At 40.7% G+C, this 27225-nt stretch overlaps 1 protein-coding gene across 1 annotated transcript in view; it reads right to left on the reverse strand.

Annotated features, from left to right (window-relative positions):
* The window catches only part of ABCA4 (ATP binding cassette subfamily A member 4), a gene marked incomplete at its 5' end in the record, with an annotated part of 130766 nt that overhangs the window by 51225 nt on the left and 52316 nt on the right, over window positions 1–27225 (reverse strand). The window contains 8 exons of the mRNA XM_081946038.1: window positions 1256–1446; window positions 5013–5150; window positions 5608–5747; window positions 6441–6572; window positions 9501–9678; window positions 13724–13936; window positions 22945–23043; window positions 26012–26216. Coding sequence (XP_081802164.1) covers window positions 1256–1446; window positions 5013–5150; window positions 5608–5747; window positions 6441–6572; window positions 9501–9678; window positions 13724–13936; window positions 22945–23043; window positions 26012–26216 — 1296 coding nt within the window. The remainder of the gene's footprint in view (window positions 1–1255; window positions 1447–5012; window positions 5151–5607; window positions 5748–6440; window positions 6573–9500; window positions 9679–13723; window positions 13937–22944; window positions 23044–26011; window positions 26217–27225) is intronic.

Below are 27225 nucleotides of genomic sequence, written 5' to 3' on the forward strand. Positions count from 1 at the left end.
TAAAGAGAAGCAAGAAAACAAAAGCTGCATTCTGTTAATTCAACTTCCCTGATGCTTTAGGGGGCACTATTGTGCCATATCAAAAACTACAGTAGGTGCTTATCATAAGACAATCAAAATGAAATTGAATATGAAGCTATGGAAGTGTCTGGAGGATCGCCTTTGGCGTGGGGATGTTGGTAATATGGGTACCAGCTATGCCTTCCTGGAAAGAGCTTAAGTGGAACCCCACAACGTAGCCTTCTACCTCATTTCTGTGGGTGGGACCTCTTGAATCTCAAACTGGGCCTGGAAACATACTTGCATCATGTGATTATGATTAGCCAGTCCCAGTTAGTATATCTGTCGCAAACGTTTGGAGTGATTCAAGTTTTTGAACCATATTCAAAGATAAACCCAGATACAAGGTACTGCAGTTATCAAAACACATTTGGTTTTTAATGATGCTGCAGTTATACAAGCAATTAATACTTTAACCGTTCAATCTATCAGTTCTGTTACCTATCCTCTCCTACTTTTATGTGACTTATCTACCTATTTTGTTTCTCTTCCTTTCTCTTTCAACGTGTGTTCCTGTGCTCTACAGCTTCAATGTAAGTCTTCAACTACCCCTCCTTAGCCAACCACTATCAACCAAGATTCCCACATCAATGCCTTAGTTATTTATAAATAATATAAAAATAATAAAGGTAGGATACAAATAAAGAAATGTTCTATGGCTCTTTCATTCTTTTGCTTCACGTTCATTTTTGTCACAGAAATAGCACAGAATATAGTAGTGCTGGCAAACCTTTTCGGCACTAAGTGCCAAAATGGGAGTGTGTGCAAGCAGGGGAGCACTGGAATCCAGAAGGAGCATCTCCCCGGCACACATGCGTGGGAAGACCAGAAACTCCGTTTTCCAGGATCGCACACGCACGCCAGGGAGCTGCTCTTCCAGTTTCCGGTGCTCCCATGCACGCAAAGACAAACTGGTCTGCACACATTGTGCATGGGAACCTGAAACATCAAAAGGCGATGGCTGGCGTGCTTGGAGAGATGGCTCTGTGTGCCACTTCCGGCATGCGTACCATAGGTTTGCCATCACTGGAATATGGCATAATTGATATTTAAGGGCCAGCCGAGATGTTATTTAGTAGTGCCGCTTGATTCTGTCCCCCTGAACAAAATATATGTAATGAGGGAGTCACTCACAATATCTGAATTCACTCTGGGGACAAATTCTATTTGTGCAAAAATGGTGCTAACCACTTACTACATCCTTTTGACCATTTTCAACGCTTTTCATCTTGCGAACCAAGGTGAGATAAAATCCTGATCCAAAGGAGTTCTTTAAAAAAACAGGTGATCCTGAGCAGTGCAGCTTTCCTCGGGAAACGATGGCAATGCGATCTCCAAGGATATCTGCCTCATCCATGTGATGGGTAGACAGTATGATGGTTCTGCCTGAGAGGAAAAAACAGGTCTGTCAAGCATACTTTGGGCATTCAAAATTTGTACCTGGGATTGATGCAGAGGAGTGTACAGAATGTGCACACAGGAACCCTTTATCCCTGAATGCTTCATGATGCTTCAAATACTGATAATCTATCTCAGAGGATGGGGCAAAGAGAATGACACGCAATGTTCACATCTTCTGAATCTTCAAATGTCTACATTAGGAGTAGGCAAACTTTTTATGCTAGAAGGCACCATGAGAAATGTTGAGAACATATTGTTGGTGGTCCTTGACTTAGGTAGTCCTTCACTTAGGACTGTAATTGATCCTGGAATTACAATGGTAAGTGGTCACATGGTTGCACCCCAGTTTTACAACCTATTTTTGCCTTGGATTGCGTTCCCTGACCTAAACACCCTATAACATTCTGATTGTGCAGAGATCGACATTGCACTGTTCTGAAACACAGCAGAAAAGGTTTACTGAAAAAAAATTGAACATTCCAGCTGGATCTGGAAAGAGTTCTGGCTTGTAGATGTCAATGGAAACTTAAAATACTTATCATTTATAAACAAAAAAGGCAGACTTATTGCAATCATACAAAGATCTGTAGATCACATGACAAAAATCATATGACTGATTTGTAATAAAATCTTTCAAGTTGGAGCTATTTCTTTGGATAAGCAGAGCAAGGTCTTTATTGTTGACTGAACTTCAGATTTTGCTAGTTCGTAACTTTGTTCATACTTTTAAAAAATTCTGATTTAATATTTATTGAATGCAAAAGATATATATAGCTGATGAGACCTAAATAGGTTGAAATGGATCTATACTAGTCTCCCTTTATTTATTTATCAGCACAAATATAACATATATATTATATGTTGTATTTGTGCTGATAAATAAATAAAGGAAGACTAGTATAGATCCATTTCAACCTATTTAGGTCTCATCAGCTAACCATACTCTTACTGGGAATCGAACCAGGGCTGTATTGCATATTAGGCCGATGTAATTGCCACTAAGCCACAGGCTCTCTTCCTTATCAGCTAGGCCAGGGAAATAGGTACGTATTTGTGTTACAACCCTTGGTATGCCCAAATATGGGAGGGAGCTCACTACTCCCCCTTTCTGTCCTTCGGCTCATTACGGAGGACCATCCAAGCAGAAAACCATATTTTTATTTTTAATGTTGCCTTTTTATATTTGTGTGTATTGTGGTGTATTTGGGCATACCAGGGGTTGTAACACAAATACATACCTATTTCCCTGGCCTAGCTGATAAGGAAGAGAGCCTGTGGCTTAGTGGCAATTACATCGGCCTAATATGCAAAGAACCCTGGTTCGATTCCCAGTAAGGGTATGGCTAGCTGATGAGACCTAAATAGGTTGAAATGGATCTATACTAGTCTCCCTTTATTTATTTATCAGCACAAATACAACACAAATATAAAAAGGCAACATTAAAAATAAAAATATGGTTTTCTGCTTGGATGGTCCTCTGTAATGAGCCGAAGGACAGAAAGGGGGAGTAGTGAGCTCCCTCCCATATTTGGGCATACCAGGGGTTGTAACACAAACACACACACACACACACTTTTGCATTCAATAAAAATTAAATCAGAATTTTTTGTGGCATATATATATATATATGTGTGTGTGTGTGTGTGTGTGTGCGCGTGCGTGCGTGTGTGTGCATGTTGCATTTGTGCTGATAAATAAATAAAGGGAGACTAGTATAGATCTATTTCAAGCTATTTAGCTCTCATCAGCTGGCTTGAATAGCTTGAAATAGATCTATTCTAGTCTCCCTTTATTTATTTATCAGCACAAATACAACACAAATAGAACAAAGGCAACATTAAAAATATGGTTTTCTGCCTGGGTGGTCTCCTGGAGTGAGCCGAAGGAGAGAAAGGGGAAGCAGTGTGTTCCCTCCCATATTTGGGCCTACCAGGGGTTGTGACACAATACATACATACATACATACATACATACATACATACATACATACATACATACATACATATATATATATATATATATTCCTAAGTATATATTTATTTTTATATAAAGGTATAATTAACTAAGCAATAAATGTCCAGTTCAGGAAAAGTGGACAGGTGCTATCTAAACTCAAAAATTCATAGGGGTAATAACTTCACTAAATTAATCTGAAGTAATAATAAAGTATAATTAAAGTTTTATGATAGTTACAAGCTATTGTAATTGACATAATGAAACTAATGAAGCTAATATTTTTGTGGCATTTTTCAGCTCAATGTGTCTATTACTTTAGATAATAATCCAGCATCACTTTTATTAAATGAAAAATGATTATCTATTAATTTTATTCTTCCAAATAATAGTTTCTCCCCCCCCCCCCCGTGGTTGAGTAACTAGTTAATAATGAGGAAAGGGTCGGGTGCACCTGTCAAAACACTGCCCACATATAATTAGTTATGTCTTAACAGCCTTAGGTTCTGGACTACAAAGGCTTGTCAACCAATAAAGCAAGACAAAATATGTAAAGTTGCATGTTAGAGACAGGTGTTATTTCTCACCTTCCCCCTTTGGCGGAGAATGTGTGTCATCTTGTCATTTTTAATCCCAATAAACAAACTAATGGCTCCCAGAGAGTACTCAATGCATTTGGAAATGGATGGGGGGGGGGGGCACTGACACACCGCTATAAAGTCCATGAACTTCATGACTGCTATTTTTTTCATTTTAATGTGGAAACTATTTTCAGAAGGAAAATATAATTATTGGTACATAGACAATAACAGAGGGTTAGCCCAACTCACCTCAGGTTGTTGTTGTGGGGAGAATAAGAGGAAAAAGTGTGTTGGATATGTTTGCCGATTTTAGTTATTTGTAAAAATAATAAAGATAGGATGAAAGAAAGAAAGAGAAAGAAAGAAGGAAGGAAGAAAAAGAGGAGGAGGAGGGAGGGGAGGGAGGGAGAGGAGGAGGAGAGAGAGGGAGGATGGAAGGAAGGGAAAGGAAGGGAAGGAGGAGGAGAGAGGGAGGAGGAGAGGAGGAGGAGAGGGAGGGTGGAAGGAAGGGAAAGGAAGGGAAGGAGGAGGAGAGAGGGAGGGAAGAGAACAATGGAGTGAGGGAGGGGAGAGGAGGAGGAGAGGGAGGGAGGGTGGAAGGAAGGAAGGGAAAGGAAGGGAAGGAGGAGGAGAGAGGGAGGGAAGAGAGCGATGGAACAAGGGAGGGGAGGGGAGGAAAAGAGGGAGGGAGGATGGAAGGGAGGGAGGGAGGGAGGAGGAGAGGGAGGGAGGGATGAAGGAATGGAAGGATGAGGAGGGAGGGAGAGAAGGAAGAGGAGAGGAGGAGGAGAGGGAGGGAGAATGGAAGGAAGGAAGGAAGGAAGGAAGGAAGGGGAAGGGAAGGGAAGGGAAGGGAAGGAGGGAAGGAGGGAAGGGAAGGGAAGCTGCAGAATACAAAACATAACTCAACACCAAGTATACATACATATCCAAACTATATCAAGTAACTCATGCTTCATATAGTACCGTATAAAGTTGTTTTAAAGCCAGAGTTACTGTTTTTGAAATAAAATTACCTGAGCGATATTTCAGAAGGAGATCCCAAATAGAGCGCCTGGAGTAGGGATCCACTCCAGATGTAGGCTCATCTAGAACTACTACTTTTGCTTCACCCACAAAAGAAAGGGCAATAGATAGTTTCCGTTGCATGCCACCTAAATAAGGGAAATGGTGGAGGGGAGGAAATCTTAAAACATAGTTATACATTTTTATCCAAGAAAGGGCTACTTTAATAGAGACAGTTTGCTTTTGGGTAGCATACAAGAGAATTCACATCAACTATTTAAGTCAACTTTACAAAGTCTAGTAGAAACTCAAAGATAGTCACTTTAGCACTTGAAAGCATGGATTAATGTTATTAACAAGTTTAGACCAGAGGAAGTATGCTATAGTTCAAGATACCATATGATTCTTGTTTAGGTTTTACCATTGGACAAGCAAAGCATTGCTCTGAAATTTATTTCTCATTTAATATGTGTATTCAACATTTTTCTTATAAAATGCTCAGAAAGTCTTGCAAAAATAAAGATAGAAATACAGAGTCTCAATACAGAACAAGAATAGATTATTGTAAACTTTTGGACAAATTATGGTTCTCTGACTTTTTCACACCTGACAGGTTTTGAGCCTCTTCGTTCCTTTTATGTGGTAGGCCAATGTCTTCCAGGATCTTTTCCGTTTCCAGTTTTGCCTCTGCTTTGCTTCTTCCTTTCAGCTGGGCATAGAACTGGATGTGTTCTGAAACAGTAAGGCTCAAGAAAAAAACATGGTAGTTTTAGCTGACGAAAGGAAACTAAACGAATGAATAAATAAATGAGAACGTTGCATTTGTTGCTTTTCATATTTCTTCAAAAACGTTCAAACCCTTGTTTTGGGGGGCAAAAGAAATAGGTATGCAGTATGGGCAGCAATGTCTCCAAGTGCCTTATTTGAAAGAGAGGGGGAGGGGGAGAGGGAAGGAGGGGCTTCATTAATTATGAGAGAGGAGAGAACATAATCCATCAGAAATAGTATTTGAGGGTATAGAGAAGCTCTTTTGCAGGTATCGAGAGCCATTTCATGTCTTGATCTATCTAGACTGGAGACTAGAATTAGACAATAGTGAGTGCCAATACTGAAGTGGCATTTTGCCAACATCAGTTTTATTTAATACAAGTAGAAACTGTCTGGTTTAGCACAGGAACCAAATAGGCTAGGTACAGGCTTCAACAGATAGTTAGGACTGCAGGAAAAAACAACAACAATCGCAATCAGACTGCCTTCCATTGAGGATCTGTATACTGCACAAACTAGAAAAAGGGCTGAGAAAATATCGACAGACCCCACACGTCCTGGGAATAATCGTGACCTGCCCCTTATATCAATATCGTGGCATCTTATAGCATTTTACTGACAAAACCAAGGCTCCTTAAAGAACTTTAAACTACATTCCTATTAGCACTTACTGATTGAACAAGATGTTGTTTTGGGGGCACATGCCTAAACTCTGTTGGATGGAATCGATGTGTATTTGATTGTCCATTCCATCAATCAATATTGTTCCAGATGTAGGTGGGAAAAGACCTATGATGATAGACCTAGACAAAAGAAAAGACCATTAAAAGGAATCAAATACTTGAATAAAGAATATTGGATTTATAATGAGTAATCATGATAATAATATAATAATAATCACAAATAACAATTAAATTACAGCTATTATTACCATTATTTCAGATAAATGGAGATCACAGATGCCATTAACTGGCGCCTGAGATCTTTGGAGACACTGAAGTGAACACCATGCAAAAATGAATAAATTAGTATGTTTTTGATAACACTTTTAATCTCCCTCCCTCCCTCTCTCTCTGTCTCTCTCCCCTCTCCCTCCCTCCCTTCCGGAAAGCAATTATCTTAAATTCCAAGCCATCTTCCTACAGGCTGAATGTGATATCCATATAATAAGTTCAAGATGGGATGTGCAAAAAAAACCTGTTAATACTAAAGGACTTCTAATGATATGCTTGTTTTTTTTAGAATAAAAATACATACTCTCTTCTTACCCTGTATTTTAAAAATTATTGTCCCTGTGTTGAACCAGGAAAATAGTCTGACCTGGGCTTTAAAAAGAGGGAATGGCCTGGCATTAATTGGGAGAACTGGCGAAGCAATACAGACCTAATTAAACCTTTCATTTTTATGATGTTTTTCATTTTTTAAAAAGCATTTTCATTTCTTTAAAAGTTTCCCAACCTTAAATTATCCATGGAACTAGGACTACTTAGCTCTGCAGATGCTTAGCCCAGATTAAAAAATGAAGTCTCCAACCACAAATCTTATTTCAGAATACCAGAAGAATGTTTAAAGTTACTCTGTCTTCCTCAAATCTTTGAAGGGCTGTCATACCAATGGCAGGGAAGATTTATTCAATGTTGCATAAATAATTTCGATCTAAGGCAGCAGGTTCAAACGACCTGATTTTGATAGAACATTAGGAAGAAATGAGCAATTTCAGAGTGGTACAGACTACCTTGGAATATGGTAGACTATTAGCAAAGATAGATGCTACTTATTAAGGATGTTGCACAAGCAGATTTCCTCAACTGTAATAGCAAGGACAGAGACAAGATGACCTACTTTCATCTCTATGTTCCTATGAAAACTGACAGATGTAGCTGTACTGCAATGTCCACAGTTTTTTTTTTGCAATGTTGACTTGGCCACAGTATACCAAAATTCCTCAGGAAGAAACCTAGTGGCATTGGGAAATTAAAGCCAAAAAAATGTTTGTCCAGACTCCTGAGAAACAATGCACCTGGAACTCTCATAGGCCCAAAGGCCATATCAACATTGTGATTTCATTGCTTTTTCAGCTTTTCCAGACAAAATACTCTCCATCTCTTTGAGCGCAAGACCTGACCCCAGAAAAATGTTGCTCTTCCAGAGAGACATCTGTGTTTGTTTCTTCTATTTCATATTTATTAGGCATTTCCTTCTCTCAGGACCTTGCCTATTTTAGAATAATCTTTTTTTCTTCTCCTCTTACTTCAGAGAGTAGCTGAAGTAGATAAACTGACATCATAATTCACAATGTTTGAGACAGGAGAACAGGATCGATCTATTCCTAGGGACAAAGTACTATCTACATTGGAAAGGTTTGCTCCTGGGTCTAAATTCCAGGTAGCTCCAGGGAAGTATCTTTATGCTTATGCAAATTTAGAATATGGTTGAACATTTAAATCATCAAGCAAGGAGGCTAGGCTGCAATATCAAACAGGCACCAGTCCAGCCAGGCATTCACACACAGAGAGAGGAGTTTACTTGGAAGGTTTCCAATAAATCACACACTTGTGATTTAGAAATGTGTGGTTGAAGGAAATCAAGTGCCCAGAAGTCTAGTAAGCTTGCTTTAAGATGACTCCAAATAACAGTGGGCACCAGAGTGGTGCTGGTGGTGTTGCTTCCGTGCCCAGCCCCGGGTCATCACAGTGTGACAGGTCAAAGTTCGAAGTGAAGCCAACCTCTTCAAGAGCCAACAGGCACCGGGTCTCCTGGACTAATCTGGTCAGGTTGGGTTCAAAACTTTGTGCAAAGAATCCTATCTGTTTCATTTAGTTTTACAAAAAGATCAAATATAATTTATTTCTAGCTGAAGATGTCCATTTATATCCTTTAAGCTTTCTTTGAAGAGAAAGACCTCCGAGGTCCCTTCCAACCTGATTGTTCTACATTAATTAAAACACAGAATAACAAAATGTATTTTGACTCATTGGGCAAACAGCTGTTTAGAAGCGCTTTTGATTGAAAAGACTATTCTGAATCAATGTCAGCTGACATTCACACAAGTTTAGAGGGGAATGTAGCTAAATATAACAAACAAGGCATTGAACACAACTGTTGGTGGGATTTACACTTTTTTTTTTTTTTTGCTTTCAACCGAGCACACTCAGTGCGATGCCTATTTTAGGTTATTTCCCTTTTGAGTCAATGAAGAATTTAAGTCAGCTAATGAGGAAGCCTTTGAAAGCAAGTTAAATTAGCAGGAAGTACAATCAGAGCAGAAAGATCTTGGCAAAATTAAACCCCATCATCACAAGCAAAGTTAATGAAATTTGTCATTTCATTATTATATGAATTTGCTCAGTACATAATGCTCAGCTTTATCATCTTTTGTATAGGAGTCAAGCACAATCTTCCTATGAAGCTATGGATTATTTCAGAATGTTAAATGAAATCTAAGCATGTACATCCAGCAGATCAGATGCACAAATATTCTTTCTTGGCCTGATGCGCACCCACCATTAAGTCTGTCTATTTTGTCCTATGTTCAAAACAATATACATACAGTAATGATCTCTTCCAATTTCCCCAAAAACAACACTCTAAAGTAGAGTGAGACGAAAGATAAGTGGCTTGCCAAAGCCACATACTGAGCTTTCACAGCTGAGGATCCTCCAATTCTAGTCCAATGACTTAACTGTTGGCTTCATATCAATCTTTTTTCCCTGAAAGCCAGACTGACTTACATAACGGTTGTCTTTCCAGCACCATTGTGGCCTAGGAAAGCCGTGATTTGGTCCTCGTAGAAGGTAACTGTCATTCCATCCACTGCTGGCTTGGAACAATTGGGGTAGATCTTCACCAAATTCTGGATGCTCACGCCAGGCTTTAAACCAGAGGGCTCCACTTCAAAATATGGATTTGCTTGAAACAAAGAAAAATCTATTTTAAAAATGAGAGGCAAGCTCCATGGTTGCAAATCTCATACAGCTAAGTGATTTATGAACATCAGTGGCCACATTACTTAAGTATAATGAATTACGAATCCTAAAGCAGCATACATGTATATTCTTACTGTATTACATTAAGCTGGAAATGAAACAAGACCCACAGATTGGTTTTGTGTGTGCCTGCGGTAACTATCAAGTAAAGTACCATCTAATACCAATCACTTGAACTGACACAATGTTTATGAATTCTGTCATCGTCCTTCTGGTTTTGCCACTGCATATTCAATGGTGAGTCTAGTTTGTTTAATTCCTTTAGTGGGTATTTCAAATTTGGTGATATCACTAGAAGGTAATTTTAGATAAAACGTTAGAACTTCAGAAGTGGGACTAATAGTGGCTACGTTTCCACATGGAATTTTTTAAAAAGAGGTCATATGGCTTAAAAGCCAATCTTTAGAGAAATTATAGGATAGTTTCATTTGGTGCAAATAAATTTCCACAGCTAATAAATGGAAAGAAGGGTAACCTCTATCACAGGGAAAACAAAGTTGCCCCAGTCAGTAGGTTTATGGGCACAATTACAGAAATTACAAATGCAGTTTTTAAGTTATAGGGAGAGAATAGGCATTGGACTTTTTATTTTCCAGTATCATGAAATTGCTTTGCAACAAGGTGGGCGGCAAACAAATTTAATAACAAACCTCAATGCATAGATAAAGCTAAGCAGCAATGTAGAAAGAAACATATCCTGCCTGGACTGTGTTAAATAATTGCAAATGAATAACAGGCCATTTAACTACAGCCTTTGCACAGAGCAATTTAAAAGGGATGCTATGATGCATCAGTCTTTGAAGAAAGCAGGGGTGATCTGTAATAATCTAGGAACCTGGCATGAAAACAAGACATCTGTCCAGATGGATTTTCTTTTTTCTACAAAAGGGACTGCGTGTAAGCTCTGTAGTTTAAAATAACACTTTCCTTTTGGTCTTACTGGGAGAAAACCATTGTTGTTCAGCAGGGTAGACCCAAGGCTACAGTTTTCCTTTTGTCGCACTTCATCCTGGCTGTCCAAATGCTGAGCTCATAAAAATGTTCTTTTAAATGTCACCCTGGGAAGTATTTTATTTCATTCTGAGCCAAAAAAACAGCCTCTAAAGTAAATAATCTCGTTGGGTATATGTGAAGATGTAAATTGGAATTTGTTGATTTAGGATTATCCAAATTACCTCATGGTAGTGCCAGGATTTGTGGCAAATTTATGTAAAGATCGTGTAGCATCAGAAGAGTCTAGAGATGCTACATCTAAGGCAGGGGTCGGCAACCTTAAACACTCAAAGAGCTACAAAGGTCCTAACCAGAAGCCCCCCCCCATTCAATTCTGGAGCTGAAGTCCTGTTCCCACACCATAGAGTCTTTTTCCTCTACCTGTCCTAACTGAAAACCCTATCAATTGCAGAGCCAACCGGCGACAGGGAGCCGCAGCAGAGGGATGAAAGAGCCACATATGGCTCCAGAGTCGGGGTTTCTGATCCCTGTTCTAAGGGTATCCCATTCTCCTGCTTGAGCCCTTGGCTGGAACTTTCATTGACTCTTTCGCTTTTATAACAAAAAAGCTATTTGAAGTTAAGGTCTAAGATGGTCCAGGGGATGGTGGAGAATAGCATATACTGCTTCATAACAATGCAATTAAAAATGAAGGAACAGCACAAGTGATGGACTATCTAGTTTTCAAGGAATGGGCATTAGATGTTGAGTATAATCCAAAGGAAACTTCCAGGTGTCAGAAAAGAGTATCAGCACCTTTCTGTTTCAAGGTTTGAACAAAGAATAGGTATTTCAATCTGGCCTAAAATCTAGAATTTACATTTGTGAGGAGGAACTATGGGGCAAATTAGCAATTAGGACTGCAAAATGAGTTCTAATTGGACAACAAATCAGTTTCTTTCAATTTAGGCCTATGTTATGCAGTCCACTGTTCTGTTTCTTCCAATAGAAATATAATCATCTCTCTGTGCAAAAGGCAGATGGATTATCTAATAGAAATAACTAAAAGATTAGTATTAAATCAATTTCATGTAATCTATTTAATATCTATAAAAATAATTAAGGCACATTAAATCAAGATTTGTAATATAAATAATGTAATATCTCAGTGCATAATCTCCTATTAAACTACTAGGTTATTTGCTTGGATTTGGCTTATGTTATAATGATTAATCACCATGACTAATGCAACAAACTATAATTAAAACAAGTATTGGTTTGGCATAAAATTGCACTCTGCCAATCCCTCTTTGTCTTGTGCATCTTGCACTAGTAAGTATTGTGCTGAATGCACCATAAATAATGTTTAAATTCCAGAAAAATTCCATGGAGCAAATGCAACATGAATAAATCAGTTTTTAACGGTCATCTATATTGATCACTTAATATACATTAATAGTATACCTACACAAAATCCTATGCATTTAATATATGCATAGTATATGTGTGCGTATGTGTGTATAAATAAAATTCTCTAGGATTCTGCTTTCTTCAGTCTCGATATAAGAAAATAAACAGATAAGCAAGACAAGTCAGAGAAATTTAAATGAGAATATTTTTCAAATCTTTTCAGGTATGTTTTCAGAAATTTCTTTATCATATAAGCTGTTTACAGCTCCAAAGTGAAAAAGGAGAATATGAGACAGTTATACCAAGGGCAAAGTAAGCCAGCTTCTGTAGCATTTTCAGAATTTGCAAGACATTCAAAGTTGATAAGAAGGCTCTAGGAGGAGGAGATTGGGTAAAATGATCTTTGCTTTTTGACAGGGCTGATCTTTTTGAAGGATTATCGGCTTTTGTTCATCCATCATCACAACTGAAATCCCAATGAACCAAAATGGATCTGGTTTATTTCAAATCTTTCAAGGAGATTCTTCTTTGCTTTTCAAATGTTGACCATCTCATCACCAGGTGTAGAAATCTCGTCTCAGCTAAAACAAAACAGGCTCAGGGCACACAAACCTTAATGCTTATAACTGTAATTTCAATTTAAAGTAGAAATACACAATCTTATATAAGAAATATACAAGATATGGTTGGGGCCATAGGGGACCCCAACCATATGGACTGATATAAGAATTGGGCTGCATATAAATTGAAATTGTTATGGTGGTCACATAGGAAGTCAGATGTTAAGACTGGGTTTGGCATTTTTCCCCCACATATTGAATCCTTCTGAAGGACCTGGGCTAATCAACTGTATTATACATATTAATTTTGTTTGCATAGTCAGCCAGACATTGCATTATTATTGCATTATTATTATTCAGCAGTATAGATCTGTTAGGCACAATTAGATACATAATTGTGCCTAACAGATCTATATACTAATTATATACATCTAGTAAATGCCTAACAAAAATAATAATATAACAGTTACAAATAATAGGTAATCTTTTGAACATTGCTGAATATCATTTAAAGCAGCACTATGAATGCTGAGCTACCCATTAGATGGAAGAAATGGTGCAGTTTTTACAACCTGTAGACTTTTATTACTAACATTTATTTTAAAACCAGCTATCGTCATTCTCAAAAGTGTGGCCTTTTTTTCTTCACATGCTTATACTACTGATTTTTTCTAAATGATAAAAATAAGTAGTACAAGCATGGGAAGAAGAAAAACAATCCCCCCTCCCCGCCAGATGTAGCCAAGATCAGGAAAACTTTATTACATGTTTCTCTCAACAATCTCAAATGGCCTGGAGATATGTTCGTGCTCGTAGAATTGTTTTTTAAAAAAAAAAAATTGGCTTGCAAGCAAATATGAACTACCGAGTAATAATCTTTTTAGTGCTCGATTTGACCCTTCCATTATGCAATTTTTTTTAAAAAAACCTCTATTTTTCCATCACTGCCTGTAGCTATTCACACAAATGCATAGAACAACAAAAGGACTAGCAACAAGGAAATACATTAAAGTTTATTTAATAGAAAAAGAGTTGTGATTATTGCACTTAGGTCTCTCTTCTTACTAGGAATGTGATCTTTGTCTTTTGCCTTTGTTGTCTCAGGTTTCCCCTGCTCCTTGCAGTCTTTTTTCCCTTTGTGTTTACATTTCTTTTCTTTACCATCCTCCTGCCTCAGGCTGTCAGTCTTGTTCTCTCCCAGGACAGGCTCAGCAGCCATGTTTTTTCTCACCTCTTCATCTTCAGCCTTTATGTCAGTGACACCTTCTTTCTCTGGATCTTTTTCCAAGTTAATTAAGAATCAAGTTATTTAAAGGTAACCAAAGCCAAGTCTTAAGACAACAATAAAAGCTATTATTGTTTTTTATAGTCCAAGGTATTTAAATTATGAAGACATTAACACATTATACAGTTTAAAAAACCCAACATCAAATAAAACTAAAATGTGCATGAAACATATATGAAAACCTTGCAGCCTTGAGCCCCTTACTTTATTTATTTCTGGCATCTCCTATTACTGAAATGTGGAGGCACAATTTATGACAATTTACCATTTGGAGGTAGGATACATGTTGAAACTACAGGTAATCCTCAATTTACAACCACGATGGAGCCCAACATTTATGTTGTTAAGTGAGACATTTGTTGAGCTTGGTCCCAATTTACAATCTTTCTTGCCACAGTTCTTAAGTGAATCATTGCGATTGCTAAGTTAGTTACACGATTGTTAAGTGAGTCTGCTTTACCCATTGACTTTGCTTGTCAGAAGGTCACAAAAGATGATCACATGATCCCAGGACATCACAACCATCATAAATATGAATCGGTTGTCAAGCATCTGAATTTTAATCACGTGCCTACGGGGATTCTGCAACTGGCGTTAAGTGTGGAAAAAGAGTCATAAGACCCTTTTTTCAGTGATGTTGTAACTTTGAATGGTCACTAAATGAACTGTTGTAAGTCAAGAACTACCTGTGTAGTGCAAGTCCTGTAATTTAGCAGCAATTAGTACCAAAATTCTGACTTTCCTACCAGAACAGAAAAAGATTCTATCTTAGATATATATTAAACTAACTTCTGTGGAATTAAGTAGACCACAGGCAGATTAATATTCAGGAAGATATTATTTAATCCTAGGAAATGGGAGTGGGTAATAAAATGTGAATCAACAGTAATTGGTATCTAAAGACCACCACACCATCCAACAATCTGGACAACTACATTTTTTTACACCTGAGTTTTCCACCGTTTTTCAAGGGCAGGACATTTCAACTATGTTTTAGTCAATCTTGTAGTGCCAGTCATAAAGAGACTCAAAAAATACCAACATTTCTAAGTAATTAGCTAATAAATAAAATATATCACATTATCTCATCAATGTCTTTATAAAAAAAATGCCTAAATTATTTTCAGTAATTTATAGTGTGGCAATGTTTATTTAAGAGACACATAAAAAGCAAAGCTAGCTATTTGGGATGCTGAAGCAATACCAAATCCTCATTATGGAAGAAGTATCATTTTAAAAGCTTTGCAGGGTTGAGATCTACAGAAATATCCACTGCTTTTGTCATTCTTGCATGTCCAGTATATGTTCAGTAGGAAAACAACAATCAGGTGAGAATGCAACAAAAGGAAAATTCCTCTGAAAAGGAAAAACGCTGCTGCCTCTTTCTGTCATTCTTTCTATCTGACCCTAACATGTAGAAAGACTGGGGAAATGGAGAGAGAGGTTTCAGTGTTTGCATGGAGGATTAGCTCTCCGCTGGTCCAGAAGTAGCTTTCAACTGCTAAGAATTGGATGCAAATAGCCTGGAGGGGCTGCCAAAGCGTAAGAGTGATGAGTAGAATGACCATATGAAGAACAAATATTGTCTTTGTGATACAGCAGCTCCCCAAATGCTTGTGCATTAATGTCAGGTTTTTCTTAATTAACAGAATAACAGAGTTGGACGGGACCTTGGAGGTCTTCTAGTTCAACCCTTGGCTCAGCAGGAAACCCTATGCCAGTGATGACGAACCTGTGGCACGCAGAGACATATTTAGTGGCATGCCAGCCGTCAGCTCTGATGCGCATGCAGGCACTGGCCAGCTGATTTTTCGCCCTTCCTGGGGCCCAGGGGAAGCCGTTTTTGCCCTCCCCAGACTTTAGGAAAGCCTCCGGAGGCTGGGGAGGGCGAAAAAAGGCCTCAACGGGTCAACCAGAAGTTCGGAAATGATCTGTTTCCAACCTCCGGAGGGCCTCTGGGGGCCCGGAGAAGGCCGTTTTCACCCACCACAGGCTTCAGGAAAGCCTCCGGAGTCTGGGGAGGGCTCGTGCGCACACGCGTGGGGGGTCGCATGCGCACGTGGGCAAGGAGGATTGAGTGTGTGCGCACAGGCAATTTTGGCACACCGTAAGAAAAAGATTCGCCATCTCTGCCCGATACCATTTCCGACAAATGGCTATCCAACATCTTCTTAAAGACTTCCAGTGTTGGAGTATTCACAACTTCTGGAGGGAAGTTGTTCTACTGATTAATTGTTCTAACTGTCAGGAAATGCCTCCTTAGTTCCAGGTTGCTTCTCTCTTTGATTAGTTTCCACCCATTGCTTCTTGTTCTACTTCAGGTGCTTTGGAGAATAGCTTGACCCCCTCTTCTTTGTAGCAACCCCTGAGCTATTGGAACACTGCTATTATGTCAACTCTAGCCCTTCTTTTCATTAAACTAGGCAGCCAATTCCAGCCACCATTCTTTTAAAATATATTTGTTACATTTTGCCTCTTTAATTTGAGAACAGGACAGAGTTTTATGCATGGATGTAAATGAGCTGGAGGCTCTTCTTGAACATATCAATGGGCTGAAAAAAAGTACTGTGATTATTTGATGGAGGGGCAGCTGGATTGCATCACTCTCAAGGAGTTTACAGCCATACCACCCATCTACCTGAACAGATGTCAACCCATCTGTTCATGACAAGAATGGCAACTTTAACAGGTCTAGTGTAACTGGACTGCAAAAATCTGGATGGTTACTAAATGGAAGCAAACCTAGAAAGAATACCCTAAACTGCAGCTCCAATTCAGGTGCAGTATCATAAATTTACTGGATTAATAACAATATTTTTTCCTTTCTTTTCCCCATTATTTTCCTCTTCTGTGTTAGGTCATTTATTATCAAGTAAAATGGCACAAAATAATTATTTGATCTTAATAATATTATTTGCTTGTGGATTTTTATTTCTTTTTCAATAAAACATTTTTATTGGCTCTTTTAAAAAATAATAATATGATATTCTATCCAAAGATCGTTTCTGCATACGATGAAAAAAATGTGCGTAGATTGTCACATATCAATCTGTTTGCATGTTTCATATTACCTTTCGCTGCTAAGAAATAAAAAAATGTCTGATTATTTACAAATTGTATCTATGCAACTCCATGTAGGAAATGCCTAACCCTTTGAAGCTGCTTTCAGCACAGACCTTTGTTGCAAGCTTACTCTTTAGAATAGCCAACGGCCCCCAGCTTGTCGTGTTTTAGAAAAGCCATTAAAACCTGGCTTTAAAAAAAAAGCCCTGGGAGAAGATATAATATTAGGTTAGGATCTCCACCTTAAATTGTTTTTGGATGTTTTTGCTACAGGTGGCCTCACTACTCTCTAAAAATAGAAGTAGTAATAGTAATAGTTGTAGGTAACTTATACAGACATCTATTTCATGATGGTTGTTGAAGACAGAAAGAAACAGTAAATCTTCTCATGTATGTTTTATGTTCTACTTGTGATTGCGTATTTGTTATATTGTGTTTATCAGGGGTGGGTTTCAAAAATGTCAGCAATGGGTTCTCTGCCCGGTTGCTGAGTGGGCGTGGCCATGGTGGACGTGGCCTCCTGCACCACAGTGGAAGGGGGGTGTTTTTGCCTTCTCCAGGGTCCGGAGGCTTTCCTTGAGCCTCTGGGAGGGCGAAAACTGCTTCCCTCAGGCTCCAGAGGCCCCCTGGAGGCCGGAAATGGGCCAGTTTCCGGCCTACCAGAAGGCCCATTTTCGAACCTCAACACAGGCCTTGCACTTACTTTGCATCCAAAACAGGCCATGTGGAGACTCCTGGGAGGGGTGTGGCAGGGTGGGAGGAATGAGGCAGGGTGGCTGGAGCCATCCGGGGTGGATTTGGAGGTTCTCCAAACCGGTCATAACATTAGCTATGGGTTCTCCTAAACCCGGGCGAACCTGTAGTAGCGCACCCCTGGTGTTTATGCTGTGAGACGCCCAGATTCAAGTTGAAGTCAGATAGCATCTAATTTGAAAAAGATTTTAAAAATTGCCATACAGCAATTATGAGCGTGACTTATGTTTTTAAGTACTAAGTTTGATGCCAAGACAGGCGCCAACCTGTCAGCTGAGCTGGTGTAGCGCCTATGTTGAAAATGTGTGGAAACTTTGTGTTAGATACTTGTTCTAACTACAGTGGTTTCCACAAGGTCCTCTGTTCTGGTGGGAATAGAGGTTTAATCCTCTTGGTCGAAGGGTCTGACAGCTCCCTATAAAAGGACTGCTGTCAGACTCAATCTTCGCTGGATGGTTCTCACTTGTTGTACTTAATAAAAAGCTGTTGTTACTGCTAAGCCTGTGTGTGCCTATCCATTACCCAATCTAACACTGGCGACGAAGGTGGGATTGGAAGGCAACTAGGCGAACCGAAAAGAGCATAGAAATCCAGCAAGTACATCCAGCCCAGAGCTCAGCGTGGCTTCGAGCAGCCATTTTTGAGTGGCAGATTCCAAAACGCCCTCAGAACACAAAATGGCCATGCATGCCCCACCGACTCTGTATGATCCAGTCATCGAGCACTGGGACTCGTACATGCTACGATTTGTCTGCTTCTTCGAGGCAAATGACCTCATGGGCCTTTCTGAAGGCTACAAGAACATGTTCCTTGGGTACTGTGGCTGGGAAGTGTTTGAGACAGCAAAAAACCTCTCTGAGCCGACACCGCTACAATCAGTCGCCTGGTCCGTGCTTCAGCAGACGCTGAGGACCCACTATGCGCCCAAGCTGTCCAAGCCGTCCAAGCATGTTCGCCGGCATGAGTTTAACATCAGAAACCAGAAGGAGGGCGAGTCAATGAATGAGTATGTTGCGGCGCTCCTCAAGGCCGCAGTGTACTGCGAATTCCAGGACCTGGATGATCTGATTCTGGACCGTATAATTTGCGGTGTACAGGACATTAACCTGCAGAGAAGGTTACTCGCTAAATCTAACCTCACTCTGCAGATTGCCTTAGATGAAGCCAGGACGTCCGAATCAGCCGTCAAATCTTTACTTTACTTTACTTTTATTTAGATTTTTATACCGCCCCCTCTCCCCAAAGGGACTCGGGGCGGTGTACAGTCAAATAAAAACACATCAATAAATAGAAAATACAAACACAAAGAGGAGGCAATAAGAAACTGTACATATCTGAAGTAAAGTAGTTAAAAGCAATATTTAAATACCCTAAAAATACCCAATTAAAATATCTGCCAGGAGGTAGAATAAAACTATAAATGGGCCAGGCCGGCTAAACGGAACAGGTGAGTCTTCAGTTTTTGTCGAAAGGAGCGGAAGTCGGTGGTGGTTCTGATATCGGGGGGAAGGTCATTCCAGAGGGTTGGGCCCATCACAGAGAAGGCTCTACTCCTATGCGCCGCCCGTTGGCATTGCTTAGTGGATGGCACCCGGAGGAGTCCTTCCCTGTGAGAGCGAATCGGTCGCAGGGAAGTGTGTGGTAGGATGCGATCCCGCAAGTACCTAGGTCCTGAGCCATGGAGTGCTTTAAAGATAGTAATTAACACCTTGAAATCTACTGAGACTCTGCAGCGCCAAGGCGCTCCACAAGACGCGTGAAAGAGTACATCCGTACATCACGAAGCTCAGAAGATGAAGAAGATGACAGCTGCCACATGTGCAGTAGCCGCGCCCAGCCTGCGCGCAAATTCAAACCACATCTCCCGCCTTGCACTAGCTGCGGAGGAGACCATGCCAGATCAGCTTGCCGTTTCGGCGACACAACCTGCCAGTGCTGCGAGCGAAAGGAGCACATCGCCAAGGTGTGCCAGAGTGAATTCCCTGCCACAGCCTGGCAGCCTAGAAGCGCACCAAACCGCCAACAGAAGCCCAGCCAAGGGGCCTGGCAGAAGCCACCACGGCACTCAGAGGGTGCCAATAGAGTCACCTACCATATGTCAATCGGCCAAGTCTGCACCAGGCAGCCAAAAAAGCTGAAGGTCACAGTCCTCATCGAGGACTCTCCATCCGACCATCATGCCAAGGTCTACCCAAAAGCAGGCTATCCCTAGCCTAAAGAAGCAGCATCTTTGCACCCCTGACATCTGCCTATGCGATTACCAGGGAAAGCGGATCCCCATCATGGGCCAAGGCACCTTCCAGGTGAAGTTCAAGCAGTTCAGTGGAAAACTGCCAGTGACAGTGGTCACTGGCAACCTGCAGAGCTTCCTAGGGCTAAATTGGTTCCAAGCCCTGGGCCTAGAGGTGACCGGTATCAACGCCTTGAAAGGCGACGGTGCTGAAGTCATCTTTAAGGAGTTTGAGGACGTTTTCGGCACCGGTCTGGGTAAGTATGTGGGGACTCCAATTTCCTTTAGTTTTAACCTCAACATAGCCCCAACAGGCTCCACTTTGGGGCACGCTGACACTCTAAACCGCTTCCCGCTGCCTGAACTTCTCACTGACCCTACCCTCGAGATGCCAGTCCTCCTCATTGACTGCCTTGAGACTGGGCCTGTCTCGTCCAGTGACGTTGCCCGTCAATCTGCTAAGGACTCCACCATCAAACAAATTTTGAACTGGGTGTAAAGGGGGTGGCCCAAGGGGCCTGTTGGGGCTGATTTCAAAATGTATTTTGCCAAACGCGATGGATTATCGGTTGTAAAGGGCTGTTGATTGTGGGGGAACCGGGTTGTTGTTCCATCCAAACTGCGCATTGCAGTATTAGAGGCTTTACACGTAGGGCATCCTGGAATTGTCAGGATGAAGTCTTTGGCAAGGAGTTACCTGTGGTGGCCTAACATGGACAAGGAGATCGAAGAATGGGTGGCTACCTGCACACCGTGCCAGGAGTCCAGACCAGCTCCCTCAGAGGCGCCTGCTAAGGAGTGGGAGCGACCTCAAGCACCAATGTGCAGGGTGCACATTGATTTTACTGGCACAGTTCATGGCCAGACATTTCTCATAGTTGTGGACACCTACTCGAAATGGTTAGAGATAGTCCTGATGACCTCCACTATGGCAGAAGCGGTCATCAAGGTATTACAGAGACTTTTCTCCACGCACGGCTTGCCTGACATCTTGGTCTCTGACAACGGGCCCCAATCTACGGCCATGCAATTTGAGACCTTCCTAGCAGCTCAGGGTATCAGGCATGCCCTGGTCAGGCCATTCCATCAGGCCTCCAATGGTCAGGTGGAGAGAATGGTGAGATCTGCAAAAGAGGCCCTCTCTAGGATGGGCCCGGGAGATTGGCAAACACAAGTTGACCACTATTTGCTAATTCAGCACATCACACCCAGTGCCACTACTGGGAGAAGCCCCTTCAAGTTTCTCATGGGCCTCTGGCTAAGGTCCCACTTAGAGTGGCTACACCCCAATTATTCTGCCTCATCGTCCCCAGACTCCACAAGCAAGATTCGGACATTTAGCGTAGGGGATTCGGTATATGTCCACAACTACGTTGGGGGAACTTTGTGGATTCCTGCCACAGTGATAGGCATCACTGGCCCTCGCTCTTACCTCCTAGAGCTCGAGAACGGTAGGAATTGGAGAAGGCATATTGACCAACTCCGTGGCCGCCTCTCCAACTCCACTCTTAGACAACCAGAGGTAACTCCTGCATGAGTTAGCAAAAGCTCTACTCAAACAGAGCAAACACTCACTCCTTTCACAGCCAGCTCAAGCCCGAGGGTACCGGGAAACTTATCTGGTTTTGTTGCAGGCCCGCAGCGAGCTCCGAGCGAACCGGCTCTAGAAGCTCCAGCCGCAGCCTGTGAAAGGTTCCAGGAGCTTCCACCAAGCCGAGCTGCGGAGCAAACAGGTCTGTCTCACCTGTCCAAGGAAACCCCTCCTACTGAACTGCGCAGGTCAGGCAGAGCTACCCAAAAACCTGCCTACCTGCGTGACTACGTAACAAGTAGGATTGTTCCATCCAAGAGGGGAGGGGTGTTAGATACGTGTTCTAACTACAGTGGTTTCCACCAAGGTCCTCTGTTCCGGCGGGAACAGAAGTTTAAACCTCTTGGTCGAAGGATCTGACAGCTCCCTATAAAAGGGCTGCTGTCAGACTCAACCTTCGCTGGATTGTTCTCACTTGTTGTACTTAATAAAGAGCTGTTGTTACCGTTAAGCCTCTCTGTGCCTATCCATTACCCAATCTAACATTTTGGTTCATCTCTGAGGTGAGGGAAATGCCAGAAGCTTCCTAAGATTTTGACATTTTTATTTCTGGGTAATCTGGTACCAGTCAACTTAAAAACAAAGTCGTGTTCATAAATTTAGCACTTATCACAATAGTCCTATTTGCTGACAAATGGAAAGGAAAAGCATGATTTGCAGGCTTCTTGTTTATTTCAGCAGAATTCAGAAAAAAGTGTGATAGAAGACTGACACTGTATCCAGCAATACGCTAAGAGTATCCGGCAGTGGTGGGTTTCAAATTTTTTTAGAACCTCTTCTGTAGGTGTGGCCTACTTTGTGGGAGTGGCTTGTTGGCCATGTAACTGGGTGGGAGTGGCTAGCCGGCCATGTGACTGGGTGGGTGTGGCCAACTTGTAAAATGTGGTGAAACTCACTTAACAACGCTCTTGCTTAGCAACCAAAATGTTAGCTCAGAAACTCTGGCATTTGAAGCACGCAAGTGTTAAAGCTGTCAAGTTACAAGACCCTTGTACCCCTAATCCTTTAGAAAAAAAACCCCAGGGGTGTTCAAACTTGACAGCTTTAAGACTTCAACTCCCAGAATTCCTCCTCTCGCTCTTCATCTTGATGATGTGCAGACGGGCGGTGGGAGGGAGCTGGAACTGGTTCTAAATGGCACTGTAGATTTGTGGAACCTCTTCTATAAAAGAGGTTAGAACTGGCAGGAACCCACCCCTGGTATCTGGCCACCCAAGAGTTCAAAGCCACTTGCCAATATTCCCACTACATGTCTGAGTCTAAACTTTTGTATGACTTTTGGAAATGAAGGCAAGGGTGGGTTCACTTCTTAATGAGTCAATGGCTCAAAATATTTCCGAACATCACTTTTCCGCAAAACTCACCATCGTCAATTGTTATTTGCTCAGTCTTTGGGTGTCCTAAACCAAACCAATAAGATCGCTGCAAAGGGAAATTCCAAGACCGAGGAATTCCATAGTCTCCTGAAATAAAAACAGCTTGGTCGGATGCGAGAAGCTTCATTTTGCATTTGGCTATAGGGAGAATTCAGCAATGCAAATCACACTGTTAAATAATTATTAGCATCAAATAATGCTCACATTACAAGCTTCAAAAAGCATGCCGAAACACCACAGAACCCAAGACCAAAGCAGTCCTGAGGGATGGTTTTTCTCCATAAGAAGGAGAGAAGAATAAATGCATTTAAATGTGGTTCAAGATTACATTTATTTCTGAAATGCATACTCTAATTAAAAATTAGAACTACGCAGTCTTTAGTAAATAATGCCAGAAGCCCTAAGGCAAACTATGGAATAAGGACTTCCCAGTTCATTTTATTAGTTTTTGCCTACTGATGTCTTTTAGTTGTCATGAATTTGTAATTCTTCAGACAATACAGGTAGTCCTTATCTTACGACCACACTGGAACCCAAAATTTCTGTTGCTGATTTCTGATGTTAATTTTGCTCCATTTTACAACCTTTCTTGCCACAGTTGTTAAGTGAATCACCACAGTTGTTAAGTTAGTAACATGACTCTTAAGTGAATCTGCCTTCTCCATTGACTTGCTTGTCAGAAGGTTGCAAAAGGAAATCACATGACCCCGGGACACTTCAACCATCATGATTCAGTTGCCAAATGCCTGAATTTTGATCATGTGACCGTGTGACAATGGTTGTAAGTGTGAAAAACGGTCATAAGTCACTTTTTTCCAGTGTGGTAACTTCAAACAGTCACTAAACAAACTGTTGTAAGTTAATGATTACCTGTATTACTAATATCAGGTGGCTGGATCAGTAAGATACACTTGGAAGAAGTCAGCTGGAGAGAGTGCTTTAATTGGAAGATTCCATGGGGCAGACATATTAATTGTGACAAAACAACATGGATATTGTAAGGGAAAACAAACTAATGTAATTTTAATATATCTCAGCAATTTTTCTTCTTTAGCGAAGGGAGGAAGTTATTTGGAGTTTAGATGACCTGACACGAAATGTGGGGAATCAGGATAGAGAAACTTTTCCAACTTCCAATTTTAATTCAGGGGCTCATGAAACTTAAGTCACCTCTCCTTTCGGGACAGCACTTTAAGTTACTGAAGTTGTTATCTGGCAATGGTGATCTTCATCAATATGTCTACAGAAGAATGTTCCCTTTACTGTTCTTTGAAGCAAAAGAAAGTCTCTTGCTGCTTCTACCACAAAGTCAAACAAGAGTTTCCTGAGCTGTGACAGACGGCAGTTTTTTTTTAAACACTTTTCTCTTTTTTTCCTTTTTACTTGTGATTCAGAAACCACCCAATGCTGGCTTTGGAAAACTGCCTAAGCTGAAAGTGAATGGTAAGGTGCGAGCTTTCATTTTACAGATAAGATCTTTTGTGGGCCTTTGTTTTGGCTCTTCGACTCCTATAATATGTGACCAGACAAGTTTCTTTAACTATGGGGAAATCCAAGTTTCTGTTCTTCAAAGAGACATCTTTAAGCATTCACTTAAATAGAAAGACAAGATACGTCGAATTAGTAAATAAAATAAATGCATATTGACTAATGTAGGAGTGATCCCTGCAGCTACTCATACGCTCTTTTGCACAACATGAAAAGAATAATTATGAGAAGAGATACCACAACCTCAAAAGGACCTCATTACTTCCCATAGGGACTTCGAACTGTCTAACCATCACTCTTTTGTCCTCTGGTACATTGCTGTATTAATCTTGTAAGGAATCTCCTACATTATATTATAATCCTCTTTTTGAGTGGTGGTAGCTTGCCAATTGAACTTTGTTTAATTTCCAATGCCTCAATGATTTAAAAAAGTGTACTGTGAGGTTTACATACATTCTTTAAATAGAAAGTGCCAGTCAAACCCACCAAATGTAGGAGGTGATTCTGTTTTTGTCAGCAACTACTATAAAAGAGAAACGAGATTCATTCCACAAAAGATTCTGAATCTATTTTTAAAGATTCTTCATCTTCTGGAAGACAAGATAACGAAACCTTTGTCTAATTGGGCAATGTACAAATGGAAGCCTTGCACTTCTAACCCATATGTTTTGTCAAATGGCTTAAAGGCCATTGCATTACAACTTTCTCCCATGTAATGGATTGTCCATGCTGCCTAAGATTAGTGAAAATTATAATCCAATATACAGGTATACAGAAGGCATAAGATTATATAAGGCTTTACTATAACATCAGAGGCCACGATGTTTTGGAATTTAATGTTATAAAAAATCTTGATGAATTGCTTGTTGATAACACAAAGTTTAAACTCTGGCATTTGCCATTAGACTTTAAACATTTCAATTAGTATCTTAACTATAAGTGTATTACACAGATCTTTTATCCCACAATACAGTATAAGCATAATGATATGGATTCAAAGATGTCATTCCCATTAGGGGAGGGGGGGAGGCAGGATGCCACTTCCTGTTACGGTCTTCAATGCCATATCCTATATTGTTCTCAAGATTCCTCAGCTCCATGAAGCAGCTTTTCACAAGAAGAAAAAAACCTGCATTTAAAATGAAAGGCAGGCAAATCTTTTCCCATGAAGAGAAATTAGGATTTAAGGCTCTGACTTAACCTGAAATGTCAGAACAATCTCACATTTGAAAATGGGAAATATCAATCTCTATATGATTCTACATATTTAGCCCTTCTAGAGAACCCTACTGAAAATAACCAAACTATGTTAGAAACATTCCTGACAGAATCCGAGAGCAAGAATCTGACTAGAGGAGAGAAGGAGAATAAGGAGAAGCCTATTGAATAAGCGGATATCTATCACATAACTTTGCATTTACCTCCATCGTATTTGATTAGACAAATTCTGAGACATGAGATATTTAGTCTTGTTGGTTGTCAGTTGTATGAAAGTAGCAGAGATAGGTTTTTACCCTTGAGCGGGAAAAAAAATACACACAACAATAGACCACATTGTTGGCCATACCTGGGAAGACATTATCCAAGTACCAAGCAAGCAATCCATAGACAAAGCCATCAAAAACCATTATCACCATAGACAACAAGAAACTGTATTTATCTCCTTCCAGTGGGCTACTTCGGATATTATTCCACTGTAATCCAAGTCCTTGTTCTTCATAGCGTGACAAGTATTCTGTACCGAACCCAAAAGCCACAGGTGAAAGGAAGCTCTGGAAGAAAGAGACAAATGATCTGAGTTTATTACTAATCAGTTATCTTGACTGCAGGAGGGATAGGACCATTTTATTTTATTTATTTATTTATTAAATTTGTTAGCCGCTCCCTCTCCACAAAGGGACTCAGGGCGGCGTACAATAAATAAAAACACATATTATAAAAATTACACATTGTACGGAGGAGGTATAAAAACACAATACAATCATTATAATAACATAGAAATATTAAAATAAGTTAAAATTAAATACCCCAATGGAGATTACAAGTTTAAAAATTGCCAGGAGGATTAAAATGGAACTATGGTTGAGCCAGGCCAGCTAGTTGAAAGAGGTGGGTCTTGAGTTTTGAACGGAAGGAGCGGAGGTCGGTGGTAATCCTAATATCCGGGGGGAGGTCATTCCAGAGGGCTGGGCCCATCACAGAGAAGGCCCTACTCCTGGGCGCCGCCCTTTGGCACTGCTTAGTGGACGGCACCCGGAGAAGTCCCTCTCTGTGAGAGCGAGTTGGTCGTAGGGATGTATGGGGCAGGATGCGATCCTGCAGGTAGCTAGGTCCTGTGCCATGGAGCGCTTTGAAGATGGTGATCAACACCTTGAAACGCACCTGATAGACCACAGGGAGCCAGTGCAGCTCGCGCAGGAGAGGTGTTATATGGGAGTATCTCGTACTCCCCATAATCACCCGCGCGGCCACGTTCTGGACCAGCTGCAGTCTTCGAGTGCATCTCAAGGGAAGCCCCATTTGTTCAGTGACCATTCAAAATTACAACAGAACTGAACAACTAGTACTTGCAACCAGTCCTTAAGAGTTTCACCCATTGAAACATCCCCATGATTACAATCTAGGCTAACCTAGCTCACAATTATAACATCACAGCAAGCCATGACCGCAACTGTGATTTTTAAAGTTCCCTGCCACAAGCAAATCAATGGGGAAGCCAACAGGCAGTTGGAAGTCATAATCATATGAGATTCTCGGGTTACAAACAGAAACCATGACTGC

This window comes from Natrix helvetica, assembly GCF_964273705.1.
Source record: "Natrix helvetica genome assembly, chromosome: 3".
In the NCBI taxonomy this organism is placed as follows: Eukaryota; Metazoa; Chordata; class Lepidosauria; order Squamata; family Natricidae; genus Natrix; species Natrix helvetica.